Raw genomic sequence first — 22,951 nt, 5'->3', positions numbered from 1 at the left:
ACTAAATAGACATTTTTGGAGAGCTCTTACCTCCATTTCGTGAAACACTGATGTCAACCTTGCATGGAACCTTCACTTGGGTGAACTCGTGTCGTGCTCACTTTGCACCTATGCCAGAACACATACAATCAAGCCTTAGATGTCAAATCACAACAACATCAAAACAATGTCAATAAACTTGTCTGAATGATATGAACCTATACCTTTACAGCATAGCATGTGTTGGCCTTGCAGGTTCATACTCTGACCTGCACAACAATTCTTAATCTACCATAAAGATGGTGTTTGTCAGCTGAAAGATAAAAATAGAAAAAGAAATGCCTCGAGATAATGGAATCATTTGGCACGTCACAAGAACTCCCTCCATATCCTTAATTTGACAGTAAGGATAAGAAGCGAAGAATCGAGGATGGTAAAGGATGATGTCAGGAAAAATAACTAGTTCACAACCCATATTATATCACATATAATCTTAGATTAATAAATTAAAAACAAAGATTCAAGAGGGATGACAGGAACAGTACAAAACATTAAAGTGAAAACCACTTCCTGTCATCCAGACACTCCAAAATACAAGATGGGAACAATTGGCAGCTGATCAACCTCTTAAGGAGTATTTCTTGCCAGTGAAGGCCTGGAACTTTGGTTCTTCTTCTTTCTTTGCAGGTTCTTCCTTTATTTCTTTAGAGGCAACCTACAAAAAACAATAAAACAATTTTGTTTCAGCTGCTATAAGTGCATAAATATTGTCACCAGGAGTCCATAAAAATATATTGCCCATATGGCTGGTCAAATGGCACCTAATATCAACCATATGGTTGGTGCAACATCATTTGGATAGAATCTAAATTTGTATTATTTTCATCCTTATCGGATAATAGAAACAATGATCAATCAGGTAAGAACAAGTTTTGCACCTTCTGTGCTTCTCTTGAAGCATGAATGGAACTTGAACCAAAAACAAGCTTTCCCATACTTTGACGAGAAGGGTTGCTCTGCAAAGTGGACGGTGTTGACTGCTTTATGCTGTTTACGGCTTCTGATTTGGGATCTTCCATTGGGGAAACAATAGTTGAAGCTTGGTCCTTTGAAGGCTTTCCATCTAACCTTCTTCCAGTACCAGTAAATGGAGTGAATTTTTGCTCATCTTTGGCTTCAGTTTGAGCATCCGGAACTGAAATATTAAGACAAATACCTCTAAGAAGAGAAAGATAAGAGAAGAGCTAGTGTTAATCAAGTAGCAATGGTTTCTGGTCCCTGTATATTGAACTAATTCTACTTATAGATGAATGATCAATTTGAAGAAAACATGTCTGACCACAGCTAAAGCACAGATTTGAAAGTCACACATATATCCAGGATTCATCTAAATGAATGACCTATCAGGAATATGGCAAATATTGACAGGCTGTTTTATAATGGAACTATATCAGCACGTGCAAATGGTTAAAACATGGCTCGCAGCTTGTACAAACAATGACGTCATATGATGGTTCCATCTTCCGTGATTGGTTGGCAAATTAACCTATGATACCGGGGAGGGTAAAAATGCAGAATGGATTTCGAAAGATCACCGATAGAACAGTTGTTCAGATACAAAATATCACAGAAGGCAAGGAATGAACTCTTGAAGAAACTTTGGTAAAAACGAAAAATAACTCACCACCAAATTTAAAATCAAAAGGGATACAGAAAGATCACCACCCTAATGATAATAAACAAGGATACAGAACTGAAAACAAAAGACTCACCACTCAAGGACGCATCCAAGAGATACAGAGTTCAAAAGAGCACTCCAAGAGAGCTTCTGCCAATATCCTCAGTTTTCTAAAGTCTTTTCTAAGCCCTAAACACCAAAATAAATACTAGTGCATGAAACAACCCTTCATGCATAGGGAATTTTGAAATTAAGTGCTTTACAGCTGCTAACCAACTCCTTTAATGTATTCCTTAGCTATGAAGAAAAGCATTATGACACAGCTTTACCTTTATGCAGGGAATATGCTGATGAGCTGTCTTATTTTAGTAGACTGAGTTGAAGATTATGAGGCAATATTGTTGGCTGAAAAAAATATCATATTATCAGCATGGTCCATATGAACAGATTGTAGCAAATTAGACACTGCCGTGTCAATCTCCCCTGGTTGAAAAAGACTTGTCCTCAAGTTCTTATTTGTTTCGTCAACATGATTATAAAAAGGACTTAAATCAGCTACATTAAATGTTGGGGATACTCCGTAATCTTTAGGTAGCTCAATCTCATAAGTATTTTTGTCAATTCTCTTAAGCACCTTGAATGGGCCATCAGCCTTTGGTTTCAATTTTCCAAATTTGCATGGCGGAAACCTCTCCTTCCTTAGATGAATCCAGACCAAATCACCTGCATTAAACTCCACATGTTTTCTGTGTTTGTTGGCAGCTTGCATGTACCTCTCATTGTGCTTCTCAATGGTTGCTTTCACACCCTCATGCAGCTTCTTTATCTGCTTAGCTCTTTCATCAGCATCTCCACTAAATTGCTTTGTTGTAAAATGAGGGATTAAGTCCAAAGGTCCAGCAGGATTAGCACCATAAACTACCTCAAAAGGACTCTTACCAATACTATCATGCATAGAACGATTATAGGCAAACTCAATTTGTGGAAGAATGACATCCCACTGCTTAATATTCTTGCCAACATAGCTTCTAAGCAAATTTCCCAAGCTTCTGTTTATTACCTCAGTTTGCCCATCGGTTTGTGGATGATGCGAGCTACTGAAATTCAAAGAAGTACTCAGCTTCCTCCAAAGAGTTCTCAAAAAATGACTAACAAATTTTGAATCTCGATCAAACACCATAGTTCTTGGAATACCATGCAATTTAACAATCTCCTTAAAATATAAATCAACAATATAAGATGCATCATTCGATTTATTGCATGGAACAAAGTGAGACATTTTTGAAAATCTGTCAACAACAACCATAATAGAATCCTTGTTCCTTTGAGTTCTTGGCAGTCCCAAAACGAAATCAAGACTCACATCCGCCCATGGAGCATTTGGCACTAGCAATGGAGTGTACAAACCAGAATTTTGACTTCTTGTTTTTGCCAAATGACACACTCGACATTGCTTTACATGTCTTTCCACATCTCTAAACATCTTAGGCCAATAGAAGTTTGATTGAATAAGAGCTAAGGTCTTATCTCTACCGAAATATCCACCCAAAACACCACCATGAGCTTCAGCTAGAATTACTTGTCTCAAAGAACAGGATGGAACACATAAAGCATTAGCTCGAAAAAAAAAACCATCAAAGATAGAAAATTATCGAAAGGAACCTGATTTACAATTCTGCCATATTGAGCCGAAATCCATATCATTCTCATAGAGATCTTTGAATGTTTCAAATCCAACCACTTTGACTTCCATTGCTGATAATAAAAAATGCTTTCTGCTTAATGCGTCAGCAACTACATTTTGAACACCAGATTTGTGCTTGATTGTAAAGTTGTAAGATTGTAAAAACTCCACCCAAGCTGCATGCCTCTTGTTTAGCTTGTGCTGGTGATTAATGAACTTTAATGCCTCATGATCAGAATATAGAACAAATGGCTTGGCAAGAAGATATTGACTCCAATGAGACAAAACTCGATAAATCGCATAAAACTCCTTATCATAAGTAGAGTATTTCTTTCTCGTATCATTCAGCTTTTCACTAAAAAATGCAATGGGCTTTCCGTCTTGGCTCAAAACAGCACCAATTCCCACATTAGATGCATCACATTCAACTTCAAACACATTGTCAAAATTTGGTAGAACTAAGATAGGAGCTTCGATCACCTTTCTTTTTAAAAGCTCAAAAGCATCATTAGCTTCACTAGTCCATTTGAATTTATCACATTTCAGACATTCGGTAATTGGAGCGACAATAGAGCTGAAACCCTTGATAAATCTTCTGTAAAACGAAGTTAAGCCGTGGAAACTCCTCACATCATGCAATGAAGCAGGTGTTGGCCAATTGAGAATAGCCTTTACCTTACTTTGGTCCATCATGATTCCATCTTTTGAAACAACATATCCCAAAAACACCACACTAGAAGTAAAGAAATCACACTTCTTTAGATTAGCATAAAGCTTTTGCTGCCTTAAAATAAAAAAGATCTCTTTCAGATGATTCATATGCTCCTTTTCGCTCTTGCTGTACACCAATATATCGTCAAAATAAACTACAACAAATATTCCAATGCATGGCTTAAGTATGTGATTCATAAATCTCATGAAGGTGCTAGGAGCATTAGATAGCCCAAATGGTATAACCAACCATTCATATAAGCCTTCTCTAGTTTTAAATGTTGTTTTCCACTCATCTCCGGGCCTCATTCTTATTTGGTGATAGCCACTCCTCAAATCAATTTTAGAGAAAATATAAGCACCACATTGATCAAGTAAATCATCTAACCTTGGAATATAAAAGCAATAGTCCACTGTGATTTTGTTGATGGTGCGACTGTACACGCACATTCTCCAAGAACCATCCTTCTTAGGCACCAACAAGGCTGGAATCGCACAAGGACTCATGCTCTCCCGAATTAACCCTTTTTTCACTAATTCATCAACTTGCTTTTGAAATTTTTCATGCTCCTTGAGACTCATTCTATATGCTGCCTTATTAGGTAGAACAGCCCCCGGAATAAGAACAATGTGATGTTGGATGTCTCTCAAGGGTGGAAGGCCATGTTGTCACGGACTTAGCTGGTTTTGCCTAAGTCGTGCGGCATCCTTGCGTGTCCGTCCGCAAAGGTCAGCCTCCCCGAAGCCTCCCATTGTCCCTTAGGACCAACAAAAGAGAGAACGAGTTAGAGAGAACGCCTCACTCGGGATCCACAAGCAAACATTCCAGGAAACACTTCATAGACAATGCAAATTACAGACAGACTTTACAAGCTCTGAACAGTTGCACAACAAAGGGTAAAATGGTCCATTACAGACCGAAAATCTCTCACACGTGTTCACATGACACAACCTTTATTTACAAGCCTAAAGCGGCCACCAACCTAACTAAAATGAGACTATTAAGCCTTCGACCGTCCCTCTACATGTTGTACAAAGCATGAACATACTAAAATACACGGACATACATAAGCATTACATCAAACATCATGTTTAGAAGTTTGTCCGTGACAATGTGGAATCTCTTCTGATATAGCATCTTCAAACTCTTCTTGGATTTGTTTCATGATTGCTGGTGTCTCCTTGTGTTGTTCATTTTCCTCTACTACTACTGACCACCCTTGTCTAATTCACCTTTGCATTCACCATAGGACATAAAAGCACTAACTTTCTTCTTTGGTACACTGATTTCATATGGTTGTAATGGAGCTAAGATAATGCCAAGGTCTTCCCAACAGCATATGACAAGCATCCATAGGAGCAACATCACACCATACTTCATCTTTATAATACTTGCCAATAGAAAATAAAACTAAACATCTTTTAGTTACATTGATGTCATTTCCTTTCTGCAGCCAACATAACTGGCATGGATGTGGATGAGGGATGGTGTCCAACTTTAGCTTTTGCACCATCTCCAAAGATGCCACATTCTCAAAGCTACCACTGTCGATGATCACCAAGCACACTTTGCCAAGAGAAGTGCATTTAGTGTGAAACACATTTTTTCTCACCCAAATTTCATCATCGGCCACATAAGACACTTGTAAACTACGTTGCAATACAATAGACAAACCATGATCAGCATAAGTAATCTCTTCCTCATCATCATCGTATTTTGGTTCGTCCTCATCTTCATCCTCTCCTCCATCACTATGATCTTCAACCAAAGCTACAATCCTCCTATTTGGACAATCTGAAGCAATATGCCTAAAACCATGATATTTGAAGCATTTTCGACCACTTGGGGTAGATGAATTAGGTGTTTTTTTGCTGCCAACAGATTCTTTACCCTTTTCTTGCACCTTCGATATCACCTTGCTTTGGATAGTAGGCTTGGAACTTTCTCCTTTTGTATAGCCTTCTTTTAAGCCGTAACGAAAACTCTTTTCAAACTTCTGCTGCTTTTCAACTTTTAATGCCAGCTTGCTCACATCATTTAAAGACTAATATGGCTGTAGTTGAACAACTTTAGCAATCTCATACTTCAGACATCCTAAGTATCTTGCAATTGTTTGCTCTTCCGGTTCCACAAGCTCTCCTTTTAATATTAAATTATCGAATTCTGCAGTGTACTCCTCCACACTAAGATCTTTTTGCTTGAAATCATATATTTTGAAAAAGATCTCTTGCCTATAATTATGAGGTAAATATTTTCTCTTTAGCTCCCTTTTCATTTTCTCTCGTGTAACGATCTTACTCTTCCCCTTACGTTCTCTTTGTTTCTTCAGATTTTCCCACCAAAAAAATGCATTCCGTCTGAGTTTGAGTGCTACAAGTTTGACTTTCTTTTGTTCTGGTGGTTCATGAAAATCGATAATTATTTCTACTGTATTAAGCCAATCGATAAAGTCATCAACATTTATTTTACCTTCAAATTCTGGAATATTCAATCTGGGGTTATATTTATTTTGCCACTCGTCTTGGACTCCATTTCTTCTCCGATATCTTCTCGACTCCCTTGGAAGAGGAGGTGTATCATCATCAGAAGAAAACTCTCGAGCGTCATTTTCATGCTGATTGTGTCTACTTTAAAATTCGTCGATTATTTCATTTTTTTCTTGTAGTCTACGCAGCAATTTTCGTAGCTACAGCCTTAACGACTCAGCGTCATCTTCATGGTCGCTACCTTCACCAACTACATCTTTTCCATTCCGCCTTGCCATGATCTCTAGCCTTTAGCTCTGATACCAAACTGATACCGGGGAGGGTAAAAATGCAGAATGGATTTTGAAAGAACACCGATAGAACAGTTGTTCAGATAGAAAATGTCACAGAAGGCAAGGAACGAACTCTTGAAGAAACTTTGGTAAAAACGAAAAATAACTCACCACCAAGTTTAAAATCAAAAGGGATACAGAAAGATCACTATGCTAATGATAATAAACAAGGATACAGAACTGAAAGCAAAAGACTCACCACTCAAGGACGCATCCAAGAGATACATAGTTCAAAAGAGCACTCCAAGAGAGCTTCTGTCAATATCCTCAGTTTTCTAAAGTCTTTTCTAAGCCTTAAACACCAAAATAAATACTAGTGCATGAAACAACCCTTCGTGCATAGGGAATTTCGAAATTAAGTGTTTTACAACTGCTAACCAACTCATTTAATGTATTCCTTAACCATGAAGAAAAGCATTATGACACAGCTTTACCTTTGTGCAGGGAATATGCTGATGAGCTGTCTTATTTGAGTAGGCTGAGTCAAAGATTATGAGGCAATATTGTTGGCTGAAAAAAATATCATATTATCAGCATGGTCCATATGAACAGATTGTAGCAAATTAGATACTCCCGTGTTAACCTAAAATACAGATCGAATAGCTTCCATTCAGTTTAGGAAGTACTAAATTTAGTTTTATATTTCTGTTTTCAGTAGTTGATGAGTTCATAAGATGTACACGTGAAAGAAAACATCTCTGGCCAATCAGTAGTCTAAGAACAAAAAGAATTAAAAAACCCCTGTTGCTCACCCATTCATCTAACTTGATCCTTTACACTTCTTTCCTAGGAGGTATGGCAGCCATCTCTCTCTCTCTCTCTCTCTCTCTCTCTCTCTCACACACACACACACACACACACACAAAACTCACTCATTATTTCCTACTCTAGTTATACTAAATGGTAAATCTATATTGTCTTATTATTCTCTTCCTCTTGTACATCAGTCTTCTAGCTCTTTAATTCCAATATTCTGCTTTTTCTATTGCATAAAATCAAAAAAAATAATCTCCTACAATTACATATATTCATGTGATGAACAGAAATTAAGTTTATATCAGTTAACTTTGTTTTATTACAAATGTGCATGCTGAATTAGCAGACAGTTCTCTCCCTAATGCTAGATTAATGTCTCTGATACTCAGATTTGGTTGGGTGTTGTTGCCAAAAATAAGCTATATGCTTACGAGATAGATGACTGAAACTAGCACATTAAGTAACAACTCCATGCCACAGACAAAACTGTAAACAAAGTGTTTGATGTAATGCTCATGTATATCCGTATCTTTCGGTTTTGTTCATGCTTTGCACAACATATAAAGGGCTGACAGTAAGCTTAGCAGCCCCATTTTGGTTAGTTTTAGTGGTCGTCTTAGGCATGCAAACAAAGATTGTGTCATGTGGGTATTTGTGGGGATTTCGGTATGTAGTGGACCATTTTGGATCATTTGTTGTGCGACCGTTCAGAGCTTGTGAAGTTTGTTTGTAATTTGCATTGGCTATGAAGTGTTTATTAAAATGATTGCTTGTGGATCCTGAGTGAAACACTTTCTCTAACCCGTTTTCTCTTTTATAGATCTTAAGAGACTATAGGAGGTTTCAGGAAGGCTGACATTTGTGGACGGACACACAAGGATGCCGCACGACTTAGGCAAAACCAACTAAGCTCATGACATATGGCATCAAAGCAGGACAAGCACTTAGAAACACTTGGCATGTAAATGTGGGGGACCTAGCAGGGCTACGTTGAGAGCAACTAGCACGCATGACCGTTTGGGGGAAATGGGCATAGAGATGTAGGGAAAGGAGTCGCTCAGAAGAGCGGGCATTTGAGATTGACATTTAGAAGACCTTTCGCGCGAGAGGCACCACGAGGACAAGCAAGCTGGGAAGAATACGTAGCACACAAAGGTTGAGATGGCTGAGTTTGAGCTACGGCTCGATGTTGATAACCATACTTGATGGTGCTTAAATCAAACGAGGCGCTTGGTAAAAGGATGAGACCGTGCAAAGTGGAATGGGTTGCTCAGTGACTGAAAGAGTTGTACAAAGCTCACAAAGGTAAAGGGAATTGTTAACTCAAAGAACTCGGTACTCATGCAAGGGCTTGTATGTGAACGATGGAATGTTCGTGGCCATCCTAAGGCGATAGAAACTCGGCACCATGGAGCATTGAAACTTTCTCTTCGGCATGGGAAGAATGCGTCCATAGAAGGCTGAAGTGTGCAGTGAGTTCAGCATGTTGCTAGGCCTTGGAGGGTGCAACGAGGGTTGTATTTATGAGGAGTCGCAATCTAGCAAGTGCATTTGCGAGAGAAAAAACAATGCACAGTTTGTTCAGCAAGACGAAGTAGTCTAACGGGATGGTGGTCTCCGAAACTTCTAAAGGAAAGAATACGAAGAGAGAAGTTGCTCCAATGGGATAAATATCTAGGAGGGATAAGTCCCGATTCTCCAGAGGGAGAATCATGTGCAACGGATCGCACATGTTGAGGAGTACCTTAAGATAACAACTCCACAAAGCTCAACGGACCGAGCGAGCGACGAGGAGTTGTCGCATGATCTCGTATGAGGTAATGCATTGTGAGATCAAGTGGGGGAGCAACCTAAGACAACACAAAATGAAGGCATACTTGAAGCCGATATAGAGATCAGACTTAATAGAGGGCTGACCTGTAGAATGGTGGGGGCAAGGGCCACCATCAACTCAATGCAAATCGAGGAGTGGAGCAACTTGGGTGTAACTTGGTGAAGTACCCAAGCCGCATAAAAAGAGTCGGCATAAAAGATAGAACATGGAGTGAAGGCATGAAGCTTTCCTTCGACAGAGGTCAAGGACATGAACTCTTGTAGTGGTAAGAACGGGATCATGTCGTTCTATGGGTCCCTCATTTTGATGGAGCGGACTCATCCTGCATGGTGCCAAAGATGAAGGGTGCTTCGAGGCACATGCACATTATCTCGAAGAAGCATTTGATGGAGGAACAAAGGCGACTCAACTTGCGAAGGCGAAGTTGGGTTCAAAAGACCTTGGCATGGGGCAAGGGGACGCGAAGGTGGGTATACTTGAAGAATACACCATAGTGCTGCCATTCGAGTTGTCATAAAGAAAGCGGTGCGCAGGTGGAGATTATGCTGGTGGGGCAGAGGCCCAGGATCTAAACAATGGTGGACCAATTTCAGCGAAGTCGGTGGAATTCGAGAGCTATTAGGCGATGGATTGTCTTAGAGCTGTGCTTTGTTTGGGTGTGACCCGAGAGCAGGTGGACAAAGGTTGATAGCCAAAGGAGCGAATACAATTGAAGGTAGAAGAGGCCCTGCAATGTATTAGCAGAGGCCACACATGGAGGGATCGCAATCCAAGTTCATTTCACAATGATCAGAATGCAATGGAGATGTCATCAAGAGGTGACATGATGTAGCAAATCGTGGTGGAATAATTCGTGGCAATACGATACACACGAAACTAGTCCCGTGAGAGAGTGAGAGATTAGATCATACGGAGGTATGATCAGGAGCTATTGGGAGCTCCATTTCGGTGAACAACACGACAGCCAAAAAAGCTATGGATTTAAAGAGTGAATGCCATGATATCACAAAGACGGGTTTTCCATGCGTGCATCAAATTTTGCATCAAATGAAACCCTTGGTTATCAACATACAGAGGCTGTGTACCACCAAGGGAGAATTTCGAATGTAAGTACTAGTGAATCCTATGGGGACTTGATCGTGTAGAGGTATGATCAGAGCGATTGGAGAGTTGGACTGCTTTAGAGCTCATATTCACTTAAGGGAACCCGACAAGTCAGAGAACAAGGCCAAGTAAGTGAACGTTGCCACCAAGGAAGCTAAGGAGAACAAAATCGACATAAGCCCTATAACATGATGGTGAAGGCCATGCATGGGAGTTGCAGTCTATCTTTCCATTGATCAAGGAGAACTACTCGGAGAACACAGAGGTGTTGAAGCAGGTAGTTGAAAATAGCGAGGAAGATGAGTCCAAAGGGACTTAGCTACCCAAAATCAAGTATCGATTAGAATGAAGGTGGACTCGGAGGAGTGCCACAGTGCCACAGAGGCAGATCTATCGATCACGAAGAAAGGGACGCAGATGCGATGCAACAGATAGTAGAGCCATGAGCATGGCAACGCCATGGTATCGCAGAGGCAGGAATTTCGTGAAGTCATCGATCCTTTGTTCACATAGAGTGAGAGCACTTAGTCATGAAAGCGGTCGAGGAGGTGGAGAATGTAGAGGCAAACCCCAAATACCAAGATAAGGTTGAAGGGCAAGGGCCAGGGAACTTCGTAAAATTGATGTTAATGAGCTTCTCATCAAGATAGCCGAAAGCGAAGGACTTCAGGTCGATAAAAGAGGGCTCGACTAAGGAACGAAGTAAGCAGTATGGAGTATTGTACCTTTGCTACTCAAAGGAGTAGGCAGTAGAAATAATAGAGAAGGCGGTATAATCCCAGAGGTGACCAAAACTATTAGAGACTTACACCAAATTGGGGTGAAAAGTTATTGCATTCCAAAAGTTTGATTGCATTGAGAAGGTGAATCATAGTAACTAACTCAATACAAGGAGTACAAACACTTTGAGTGCTTTAGAAATGTGAGCAAATAACCAGCAAAGGCTAGTAACCAACTCAATGCATGAAGTACAATCCTCGAGAAGGCGGGCGAAGTCAAGTAACCTTTGTCTTCTCAACTCTTAAGAGAATTGATGAAACTGAATATCCCAATTCTCTTATCTATCCAGTAGAGGAGCTCTGCATAAGTTCAAAGACCCTTTGAAGAAATCTAGTGGAAGATAATAGTTATTAAATCCTCACCAATAGTGATCAATGCTACTGAGAATATATTATCTGTTTCATTTCCCAATAGAATGGCTATCGAAAGAGGAAGTGATGCGAACCTACTTGGAAGTGACAACTAAGTGGAAGAATAATCGATGGGTAAATTTTACAGAGGAAGGACCCAAAAACTTTGAAGTCTGCGAAGCAATGCTCGTTAAAGTTTTAACAAGCATCCACCCAATTCAAGCGACATAAAGTATTTGAGAGACTGCATATACTAAGGATGGTCTTTTCCTTCATCTAAGGAATTCGTAGGAACTAACAGGGATCAGCACAACTCAACTGACCCTACACCAGAGTCAGAGTCATCGACGAGTTGAAGCAACATGACGGATCAAAGTTCAACTACTTAACAACAACGTGGAGTGCTACTGAGGGCCAAGAGATATTGCAACTGAAGCAGAAAATTGAAGACTCAACAAAGGTGAGGAGATGCGGCATCTGCAAAGGCTTTGACGAGGACGTCAAAAGAATAAGTGAGGAAAAATATCACAGACAAAACTATAAACGGGGTGTTTGATGTAATGCTCATATATGTCCACGTCTTTCGATTTTATTCATGCTTTGGACAGCATATAAAGGGCTGATAATAAGTTTAGCAGCCCCATTTTGGTTGGTTTTGGTGATCATCTTAAGCATTCAAACAAGGGTTGTGTCATGTGAGCACTTGAAGGGATTTCGGTCTGTAGTGGACCATTTTGGACCCTTTGTTGTGCGATCGTTCAAAGCTTTGAACGGTCTTGTGAAGTCTGTTTGTAATCTACATTGGCTATGAAGTATTTACTGAAATGATTGCTTGTGGATTCCGAGTGAAATGTTTTCTCTAACTCGTTTTCTCTTTTATAGGTCCGAAGGGATCATAGGAGGTTTCGGGAAGGCTGACCTTTACGGACGGACACGTAAGAGTGCCGCACGACTTAGGCAAAACCAACTAAGTTCATGACATCCTATCAAACAAGTACTCGAAAGCACAAGAAGCAAAATTGGTGCATATAGTTTAGACTATTCAGAGGATAACCAAGAGAAAAAAGCAAGGTTTAGCAAGGATTTGCTGATCAATACTTATGCACTATTTCCTTATAAACAAACATAAGAAACGTCAAGATAGAAACTCATGAATCCAAATTAGCATGACTAGAATTACCTAGAATCCCAACATTTAGCACGCAGGTTTCTAGAATACTGAAAAAAATGCTGGCAAGCAGGATTCCAGCACACAAACTTACAAGCACAATAGTTCGCAACTCAAAAGAAGCATGCATTTCCAGGCAAATCAGAAATGCCTGCTCCAAAAAAACCCAGATAGATAAGTATTCTTGTACTAAAAATGTGGAATTATTTTGAATATCGTTTAAGACAGTTTGCCAATTTACACTGTAGCCTAACAAAATAGTAAATTTTTTGATGTATTTTTATATTAAAGACTTTATGCCATGCCAAGAAAGGAATATCTGTGGATAAAAATGGACAGAGTATGCATACCATGGTTTAAACTTAAAAGTTTCAAATATTGTTTTGTATTTACTGATATGATGACTCACTCGTACACAAATTGCAGCAATTTTGTCCGTTTGAAATCGAGCTTACTGCCTAGTAAGCTCACTGTACCAGATCTATCACCAAGCTTAATGGGTGGTAAGCCTACTGCCAGGTATTGGTACCAAATAACTGTTTTTTCAGTTTGTTGACAGCTATTGATAGTTGTCTTATGCTCTTATCCTTTTTTCTTTCTCTCTCTTACTCTCTAGTCTCCATTGATGCCTTCTCGTCTTCAGCCACCTTTTCTTCTTCTCCTCTTCTCCTTCATCTACCCCACTGTCACCACCTCCTCTTCTCCTTCACCACCACCTCCTCTTCTTCCCCCATCTCCTCTCCCTCACTCTCTCTCTCTCTCTCTCTCTCTTGTTCTCACCAGTAACACCTTGCAATAATATTCAGTATATTGTACAGTACTGTTACAATACTGATCTAGCCGCTAAGATTTTAACCCTTGAAGCATTTTATATAGACTAATGTCCAAGACACCTAACTGTAGACAGTATGGGCACAAAAATTGAGAATACAAGAGTATGGGCAATAATGTGAGCAGCTGATATGGATATCACCAGAACAAATTTCCCACCATTTTTTAACACAAGGATTAAGTATTGGTCACAGAAAGTGTGCCGGCCTGCAACTGGAACAAAATGCTCTACATGTGGTGCTGTATTGTCAAATGGTACAACCAGAAGTGCTGGAGGAATTGGAAAGCAAAAAAAGAGAGCAAACAAGACTGTTATCAAACTTCAACCAAGATACAATGGATAGGGGAAAAAAAGGGAGAAAAACAAGGAAATCTCTCATGTCAAGGCCTAGAATGAAGCATGCCTATGCAGATTGTCTGGTAGTTTGGCCATGCACCTATGTATACAATTTGCAGGCCCATTGCTACTGTACAATATTTACTAAGAACCAAGGTTTACATACAATTGATTATAAAGCAGCACAAATCTAGGAAGACTATGATAATTAAAAAGAAAGCATATTAAGCACTTACATTAAAATACTGAAATAGCTAAAATATGATAAAACCACCCATCAAGAAACTTTTAAGCAAAGAACACTGCAAATCTGGAGAAATCTGGCAAAAAAAATAAAGAGAATACGATTTCTTAAGATGGGAAGAACAAAGGATAGTGTGCATTGAAACCTTGAACTGGTGCTTTGATCATAGGTGCAGAAGTTTGTGGACGTTCAGGCTCTTTATAATCAAGTGGTGGTGCAAAGTCAACCTCACAGTCTGTCTCAATAATGCTAACTGCAGAAGAGGGCTTTGTTTCCACAATATCTATGTAGTACTTCTTGTTGTTATATGCTACCATGATACTGTCACCAGTTGTTAAACATGAAAAATTCCTTAAAGTTGTTTCCAAACTGCAAATTTTCAAGAACATCTTGTTAGTGGCCTTACTGTAGCAAATTATTCATATTACCAAAAGACATCCATGTTAAAGCAAATGCAGAAGGGATGATGGAGCCTTTGGTTGAATTAACAATGCATCAAAAAGTTCACTAACATGGCCTTGGGGTTTGAGATATCCAAAAAGTCCTTTGTATGTGGCTGTAGCTTCACATATGTACCCTTGGGAAGCGTGGCATTTTTAACACGAACTATATCCCCCTCTTGTACAAGTAAGTTTTGCATCATCTGAAAAATGAGGAGCACATTAGATAACAGACTTCACATTCAGCAGAAACAGAATTAAAAATATATAAATTAAAAGAAAATAAACCAAGAAAATATTCTCAGTACTGCCTACCCAATACGGCATGTAAATCATGCCTTCTTCGGCAATAAACTCTAGAACACCACAATGTGAAACTCGCTCGGTTTCAACACTACGCAGCTCAAATAACATTGGGTAATCGATGTGTAGAGAAGCTGCAGAGTACAAATATCAGCATGATATATCTGGTGATTAGTACCACCACAGATCACCCACTAGACAATGAAAACAAGCTGTTGCAGAAGCAATAAGTGCATTTTACCATATTATGTAAAAAGAGATTAAATGAAAGGAAAATAGTTCAACTAACCAAGACGATCAAGAGCAGAGGGAGGCATTATAACTGAAAGAACAAAAAGCCCAAAAGATTATTTTAGTTAATAGTGCATAAACGAACAACAAATAGTTCAATAGAGAGCAAAGTCACGAGTGAATTACTTTTATCACCAATTTCCAGCTGTGGCTGCAGAGAGAAACAGAATATCAGTACTCCTTAACAGAAAAAATGTAAACACTTAGTTAAATCATCTTCTCAACAGGCAGCCTCTACATGTTAGAAAACAGGGAATATCACTTCCACAAAAAGTGTCTTATGACTGTTCACAAAAAAATAAATGATAGTCAAATGACATGGTTCTTCTATTTGAGGACTTTGAACAATTTTATTTGTTTAGGAAGAATAAGAAAATAATTATTAGAAGAAAGGACCTCAAACCTTGTCAATGAAAGAAGCAGGGTAACAACGGTAAGTCTGCTCAAATGAATTTCCATGATAACCAAATCCTTCAAAGAACTGATACAAAAAACAAAAGAAATGTTAAAGAATTAACTGTAAATCAATTAAGTAAATGACCAGGTCATAGAACAATAAACTTAAAATGAAAAGAATGCAGAAATAATGGGCAATGGCAATATTAATCACCAGAATAAGTAATGAGCATGCAACAGGAGATAAAGATGCAACCGACTATAGAACATATCTCTACAGCAATCTGGGGATAATTGGTGCTGCAAGACGTTCGAAACAAGTGATTCAACCTCCATGATTAAGTAAAACTATTTGTCAGGAAAACCTCCAACAATAATCAACACAGTCGCATTAGAGGAATAATAAGACTGGAGTAATATTAATCAGTAGATTTCCTAACATCGTCAAGTTTACAAATGTCCCTCAAAAGATCAGACAAACTCTCAATATTGAAATGGATCAGTGAAAAGCCTAAAGCCTAAAGCTTAAGCAATAAGCACAGGGAAGAACTAAATAGGTCGGCAACCGAGTAACCTGTCCATGATGAGTACGAGATACAGGGAAGATGCTGATGATGATCCCAGCTCGCTATACAAATTCATGTATGTATGAAGCACTATTAGATGAACGAGCAGGGGAGAGAGATATGACTTAATACGTCTCAGTACAAACACGACAATAGCAATGGAGTTGTACCTGGTTAATCTAGCAGGAGTGCTACAATGAGGGATCCTATTGGCAAAATATCCTAGGGAAAGTTTGAATCTTTCATCAGAAAGTCAGACTTCTAATTGTTCCTTAGCCATTTTTATAAGTTCAGAGAGATGCATGTTGATTTTTTTGGTTACTTGTGGGGTAGACTTTACTAATGGCAAATACATACGCATACTCTTTTGCTGATAATGAGTTAATTCTAGATCAGCAAGAATTTTCTCATTTATGGTAGTTAGCATTGAACCATGAATTGTAATGTGAGAACTTGGCAAAAAGACCATAGAACATTGATCAGGATTGGAGGCAAATACAGTAGAGTTGCTTTTGTCAATGTGGACTACCACTATGATTTAGAGTGGAGCCATTGGACAGTTTTTCTGAGATGGGGCACTCACTCATAATTAGTGAATCGTAAAAAATTCAAGGTACCAACTCCATCTTCATATTTTAGCTGATATTTTTCTTCTTTCCTAAAAAATCTCAACCTTTCATGTTTCCCAAATATACCATGTTAATTAATGACGCAAATAGTTGACCAAATCCTACAAGCATGAATTTTGTGCTTCATATGTAACAAACAAAGAAAATTACTTAGTTTTAGGTTATTAATTCTGGATGCATCCCCATCGACCAGATTTTAATATGTGTGCAATTAGTAAACCATGATTCACGGTAGATGTTAGTTCTTAAACATAGCTTACTACACTTCTAAATGGAAATGTTCTGATACTGAAATTCAGAAAAAATAAATAAACTTCTATAATCATAGTGAGAAATATTAAAATCATAGAGAAAGCATATATTTTGAAAGGGAAGTTGTATTGCCATGTAAAGACCCACTTGAATCTCTCGGGATTAATAAGTTTTCCCCTATTTCGATCTCATAAATTTGACAAATCTAGTTATAATTATTTTTAAAAACTATCTAAATTGATTTGAAACAAATAATCTAATGGAATGGAATCATTAGGGCACTTTGCTTGTCCATATAAAGATAAAGAAAAACAATCAAAATACTATGAATAATTTTAGATCAGAGATTAGAGACCAGGATTACACATGAAATCTAAATTAGTATTTACTGTAAATTTCATATCAAGATTTTAAAGTTAATCTTAGAAGCATTGGTTCTGTAGACTCGCCTTCCACTCAAATCAAGAGGACAAGTCACTTGGCATTGGTCCAAAACCCCTTCAATATCGCCTAGATGATGACTTCCTTAGGCAAAAAGCAGTAACTGAGGTCTCATTCTTTCAATATTTCCTAGACAGTGTCTTTTTTATTTTTTATTAGATTTTAATTGGATTACATCAAACTATTTTAATTTTTCCTTTTTGACAAAAATATTCTGAATCACAGGGACTTTGCACCTGTAATTAATGAATTGCTATAATATTGGAAACTTGTTGAACCTAATGAATGCATTAAACCCTAGTTTCACTGCCTTGACATGAAAACATGTATTACAATGAATGAAACAATAGAGGTTGCTATTAAGTTACATCATGAATCCAGCATGTGCCTTTCTCTCCCACATAGTCCTTCCAAGCATCTACCTTAACCTATGCCTTCCCTTCTTCCTCTTTCAAAGCTTTATTGACTGACCACACCAAATCCACTTCTACCTCTCATTATTCCTCTTCTCTACATCTCCTCTTTGTTAACGTTCTCTGGCTTTCTTTATACTTTCTCTTCCACTGATACTCGACCACCTCTTCTCATTCATTGAATGTTGATTACAATGTTTATACCTTTTATGACTTGCTTTCAATTATATTTTAAATCTGATCATAGTTTGTTTGATGATTTCCTTGTTCATCATATCATACTAGAAATGATCTAAAAGTTTACTCACAGAATCCTATTCATTTAGATGAGTACCAATTTATTTTTTGCATATGCAACTGGATATTGCTATGCCCTTATCTGATGCCGTAGTGCTTGCATACCAATCATTCAATATTGTGCCATCACAAAACCACGACAGAGGCTGGTGATGTACCCAAGGTACACCAGCACACCCAAGCCTTCTTATTGTTACTTGGGTTGATTCAGCTGACATGTTCCCCATGTTGTAATGTGCTGGCATGCGAGACACTTGCTTGGAGGTGAAAAGGATGTTCTTGTTGCACCATAAATATCCAACACACGATAAACTTGTCTACATCCATCCTTCAGCATCCAACAACCAACCAGATGACATGTACAAAGTCTAAGTATTACTTAGGGAAGCTTAAAGTAATTGACAATAGAGATGCTATGTCAAAAGTTCAGAATCTACACAGAGAAGCTTAGGCAACATGCATGCAAGTTCATAATGAAAAGCTCTAATAGAAAAAGTTATCAAAATTTAAAGCTCTGAAATTTCCTCTTGTATGTACCATTTTGCTTAGATCCAAGTAGTTCGCTCTTCAGATATCCTGAAAAAACCATTGAATCAAAATAGCATTACGATGGGAGCTAATTATGATACTTGAACTTCACAAAGAAGTTAACAAATAATAATCACCATGGATACCAATATATGATAATAAGTTGGAACTATATATATATATATATATATATATATATATATATATATATATATAACTTGGATGACAATATGGATTGTATGCAGCTTTCGCAATAGAAACACACTAGTTAAGAAGCAACTCTAACTTCTATATCAAGAAAGAAGTCATTTTTCATTTTGAAAGTTGATTAAAAAAAGACTATCAGCAATTATTCCTAATCTTTTAATTGGATACAAAACACTGTGTTATTCAGATAGGTTTGAGCCTCCAATGCCAATATGGTGTTTGCTTGGTTTGTATGATGCTTCCATATTTTGTTCGAAATTTGTGATAACTTCCAACCATAATCCTAGTGGTTGCTTTACACAACCAAATAAGTTAATAATTTAACTGCAACTTGAGTTGTAAACTCAAAGTTAGGTCAAACAGAAGTCTTAATTAACCATAGAACTCATAGCTTATCTACATAGGTTTATAATACAAAACAGGAAAGAAAAGACATTGATCGCATCAGGTCTCTTTACAGCCTATAAGGTGGACCCTTATTTGGTAAATGATACATGTCTAAATTACTAATGTTGTAATAAAAAATATATCATGAGAATCAGTTAATTTCAACCTAAGAGCTCTATGACTAGAAGTGTATCTTGCTGTTTTACATTTTTGTAGGGGTGATCTGTTGTATATGACTTATTAGTATAATCCCCATTTTCTATCTTCAATCCATTGACTTGAGTAATATCTTCTTTAGTGATACACCGCACAACCAGACTAAATTTGACTTCTTTAAAATTGAACTTTGACCTAATTGGGTGCCTCAATCCAATCTACTCTCCTCAACTTGATTTGTCATCACAATATCCAATTCAAGCCAAATACAATATCCAATTAGATCTATTTTACCTAATGTAATCCTAAACTGAAGTTAGCCAATAAAGAAACAAAAGTCCAACTCTCTTTCTCCACAACTTTATATGCTTTCCAGCTAGTATATCTCAATAACCACAAACAACCCAAACACATAGGTTTCTCTTGGTTGGCCTCAGGTTTAATTTCCATCAGCCAAATTATTTTTCTAGCATGCAGAGCCCTCAAGATTAGCCATCTTTATCTTGAAAGAACGATCAGAAATATGAAACTAAGACCACTAACCCTTTAATGATCCTAGATTTTTTTTTCTCAGTGAATGTTGAGCACAATATTATGAAACACAGCCAAAATAAGCAAATTTGAGGAATATTGTCAATATCAACTAGGACAATTGCAATTGTGCTCATCTAACTGATACTTATCCTTAGTTCCTCCAAAACATTATTGTATAGGTCAAGCTAAAACCATATTGCAGAGGCCAAGAATAGCACAATTTCAGATAAAAAATTACTTGGATAAACATATCTATATGGAGACCTCCCATGGAACTTATATTTTTACAATTAGAATTCTCCACAAGGAATATACAGACACCATAATCTGGATGACCATATGATCTACTTTCCCTTGGACTATGTAATTTATCATATTACCCAAATTTCAAATCATAGTGACCATGCCGGCATGCCCTAACACATAAACCATTGATGGGATGCTCACAAGGGCCTTACTGACCATTTAACAGTCGATCACCAAGTCAGCCAGATGATAGCTAGCCTAACAGAAACTGCTCCTCTCTACCCTACTCCACCATGATAGCTACTGGTTGAAGTATAGTTTGCTATGTTCCATTGCTTGCTCAATTGGCCAGGAAAAACATGCCCCAAAAGGACTTCTCCTGCAGACAATTACATTCTACCTAACTCACCGGGATAGAAAGACTTCTCCTTGTTCTTCCCAGCTATCTTCCCCAGTTCCATGTATGAAAGATACTTTCTTCCTTCTCAAGCACTCGAGAGGAGAAACACTGCAGATCATCAGCACATTGGCACTTTGTATTGGCATGACATTGTCCAGTACTGACAGCCGGGTAAGATTCTGAGATCCTACTAATCCAGATGACCAAAAAGACATCCATCAAGCATAAAATCTATCCACCTACATCATATTTTCGTTTTATCTTCAACGTAATCGTAGTTTCGTGCTTCTTAATTAGATTTCCACTTGAATCACTTTCATCTACAATTAGTTTATCCCGACATGGAAATATATCTACCGATGCTTTGCCCTAAGTAAAAAAATAAAAATTTAGCAAAAAAGCTCCTAAATTTCAGTCAAATATGTGATCTTTTAGAGGAGACTAGCGATAAAAAAAACCTAAAATTTCCATCTCTACGGTTCGATGTAACTGAAATCAAGGATGCAAATAATATAAAGAACAAATAGAAAATTAATAGGAGAAACAGCATAACAATTTGGGGCAAGAGATGGAAACCTCACAAGAGACGGAGAAACCGAGGGGATTCGAAAGAGGAAGACGACTTCGCTACGAAGTAATCGAGGATATAGAAGGGAGGGCGTGGCCTGGTGTCTCAGGGGTTCAAGTAGACCGATACCGAGTCGGAGACCGGCCCCGACCGGAGAGTTTAATTGAACGGACGGTCTATAAACAATTCAGTTCGACAGGCGGTTTAGTGTTGAGATATAGAGACTGTCAACGGGTGGATCGACCCGTTTGGTTCACTGTCCAAGATATGGTTCGATGAATTATTTGTACTAACGAGGGGAGTTAATATAGTCAATCGGTGTAGAGATCCCGTTAGCGAGGTGGTTCGTTGAGAGCAACCTGATCTTGGTACGATGAAACCGGATACAAGAGATGGATTCTCCTGGCTATTGAACCGCCTCCTGGCCACATATTTGGATGGCATCAAGGGTTCTATACAATTGGTCTGTGCTGAGCGCATCATTGCTTAACCCATTTGATGCTTAAGTTAACGAAAGATGAAGAGAGAGAAAGATAATAATATGAGTAGTGTAAATGAGAGAATAGAGGATTTCTTGTCCAACCCCCTCCCCCCATCTTGGTATAGGGCTTAGCTTTTATACTTTGACACTGAGTAATCTAAACGTGTGTTAGCCAAGGCCCCCATTATCTTATATGGTGGAGGTATTAACGAGGGTGACTTGTTGGAATGTGTCTACTAGCACTTTGGACGGACCGTTGGGATGCCTCTAGGCTGACTCCCTTATTGTTTTAGGTTAGGTAGGGAGTGGTCCTTCTATCGGCCATCTGGAAGGGAAGGCTGGTGAAGCCAAGTTATGTTATTAGTCATTAATGCGAAGGCATGACTTCTGTTGAGATGTCAGCTACGAGGCCACTAGGGAAGCTAGGGCATGTTGCCAATCATTAATGTGAGGCATGATTTCTTCAACTATGATATCAATAAGGTGTGGGTCTTACATGCCCACTTTGGGAAGTCGAGACAGATAGGGCAGATCCTGATAAGACCCTAAAGTCTTATCGTAAAAAGAAGAAGAGAAGGGGATGATCACTTCGAGGGGATCGACTTCCTTGATCTCTTCGAGGGGATCGGCCCTCCTTGATCGCTTCGAGGGGATCGACCTCCTAGGGTTTGTCAAAAGACAAAATAGTATTTGTCATAGATAATTGAAAAGAAGCAGTTACATCTCTATTTATAGAGTTCCGACTTTAGCTAAACTAAACAGACTTAATAAATACGTAGAAAATAAAAGAAAAGCACAGAAAATAAAAGGAAAAATAAAAGGATCCTAACAATCCCGCCTCCTTCAATTCAGCCTTGTCCTCAAGGCTGAGCAGCATCAAGTTCTGGAAACTTCTCATTTAGCATGTTGTAGGACTCCCAAGTGGCATCTTCCTTTGGTAAGTTGGCCCATTGCACCAGCACTTCAATTACAGGATGTCTGCGGTACATTACAACTCGTCGATCAAGTATGACTTGTGGTTGAGCTTGAACTTCCCCAGTAGTAGAAGTGTCTGCCAAGTGGCATTGCACTATTGCATCGTCACCCAATTTCCTTTTAAGGCATGCAACATGAAAGACTGGATGCAGTTTAGAGCTAGCAA

At 38.4% G+C, this 22,951-nt stretch overlaps 1 protein-coding gene across 2 annotated transcripts; it reads right to left on the bottom strand.

Moving 5' to 3' along the window:
• Nucleotides 1–439: 439 nt before the first annotated feature.
• LOC103998557 (uncharacterized) lies at nucleotides 440–21,507 on the bottom strand. Of its 2 annotated transcripts, none has more exons than XM_009420049.3 (10): nucleotides 21,338–21,507; nucleotides 18,841–18,879; nucleotides 15,713–15,790; nucleotides 15,436–15,460; nucleotides 15,308–15,340; nucleotides 15,031–15,152; nucleotides 14,788–14,918; nucleotides 14,421–14,644; nucleotides 918–1,174; nucleotides 440–694 (listed from the first exon to the last, which is right to left on the bottom strand). In XM_009420049.3, exons 2-10 carry the CDS (start codon nucleotides 18,841–18,843, stop codon nucleotides 599–601), a joined length of 969 nt encoding a protein of 322 aa, XP_009418324.2. In that variant the 5' UTR covers nucleotides 18,844–18,879; nucleotides 21,338–21,507; the 3' UTR covers nucleotides 440–598. The 2 variants fall into 2 exon arrangements, with proteins under 2 accessions (XP_009418324.2, XP_064939716.1); XM_065083644.1 differs by having other exon boundaries at nucleotides 21,343–21,460.
• Between the last annotated feature and the right edge of the window lie 1,444 nt (nucleotides 21,508–22,951).

Source organism: Musa acuminata, chromosome BXJ1-9 (genome assembly GCF_036884655.1).
Source record: "Musa acuminata AAA Group cultivar baxijiao chromosome BXJ1-9, Cavendish_Baxijiao_AAA, whole genome shotgun sequence".
NCBI lineage: Eukaryota > Viridiplantae > Streptophyta > Magnoliopsida > Zingiberales > Musaceae > Musa > Musa acuminata.
Note: the sequence above shows the minus strand (reverse complement) of the source record. Positions and strands in the feature narration are given on the sequence as shown.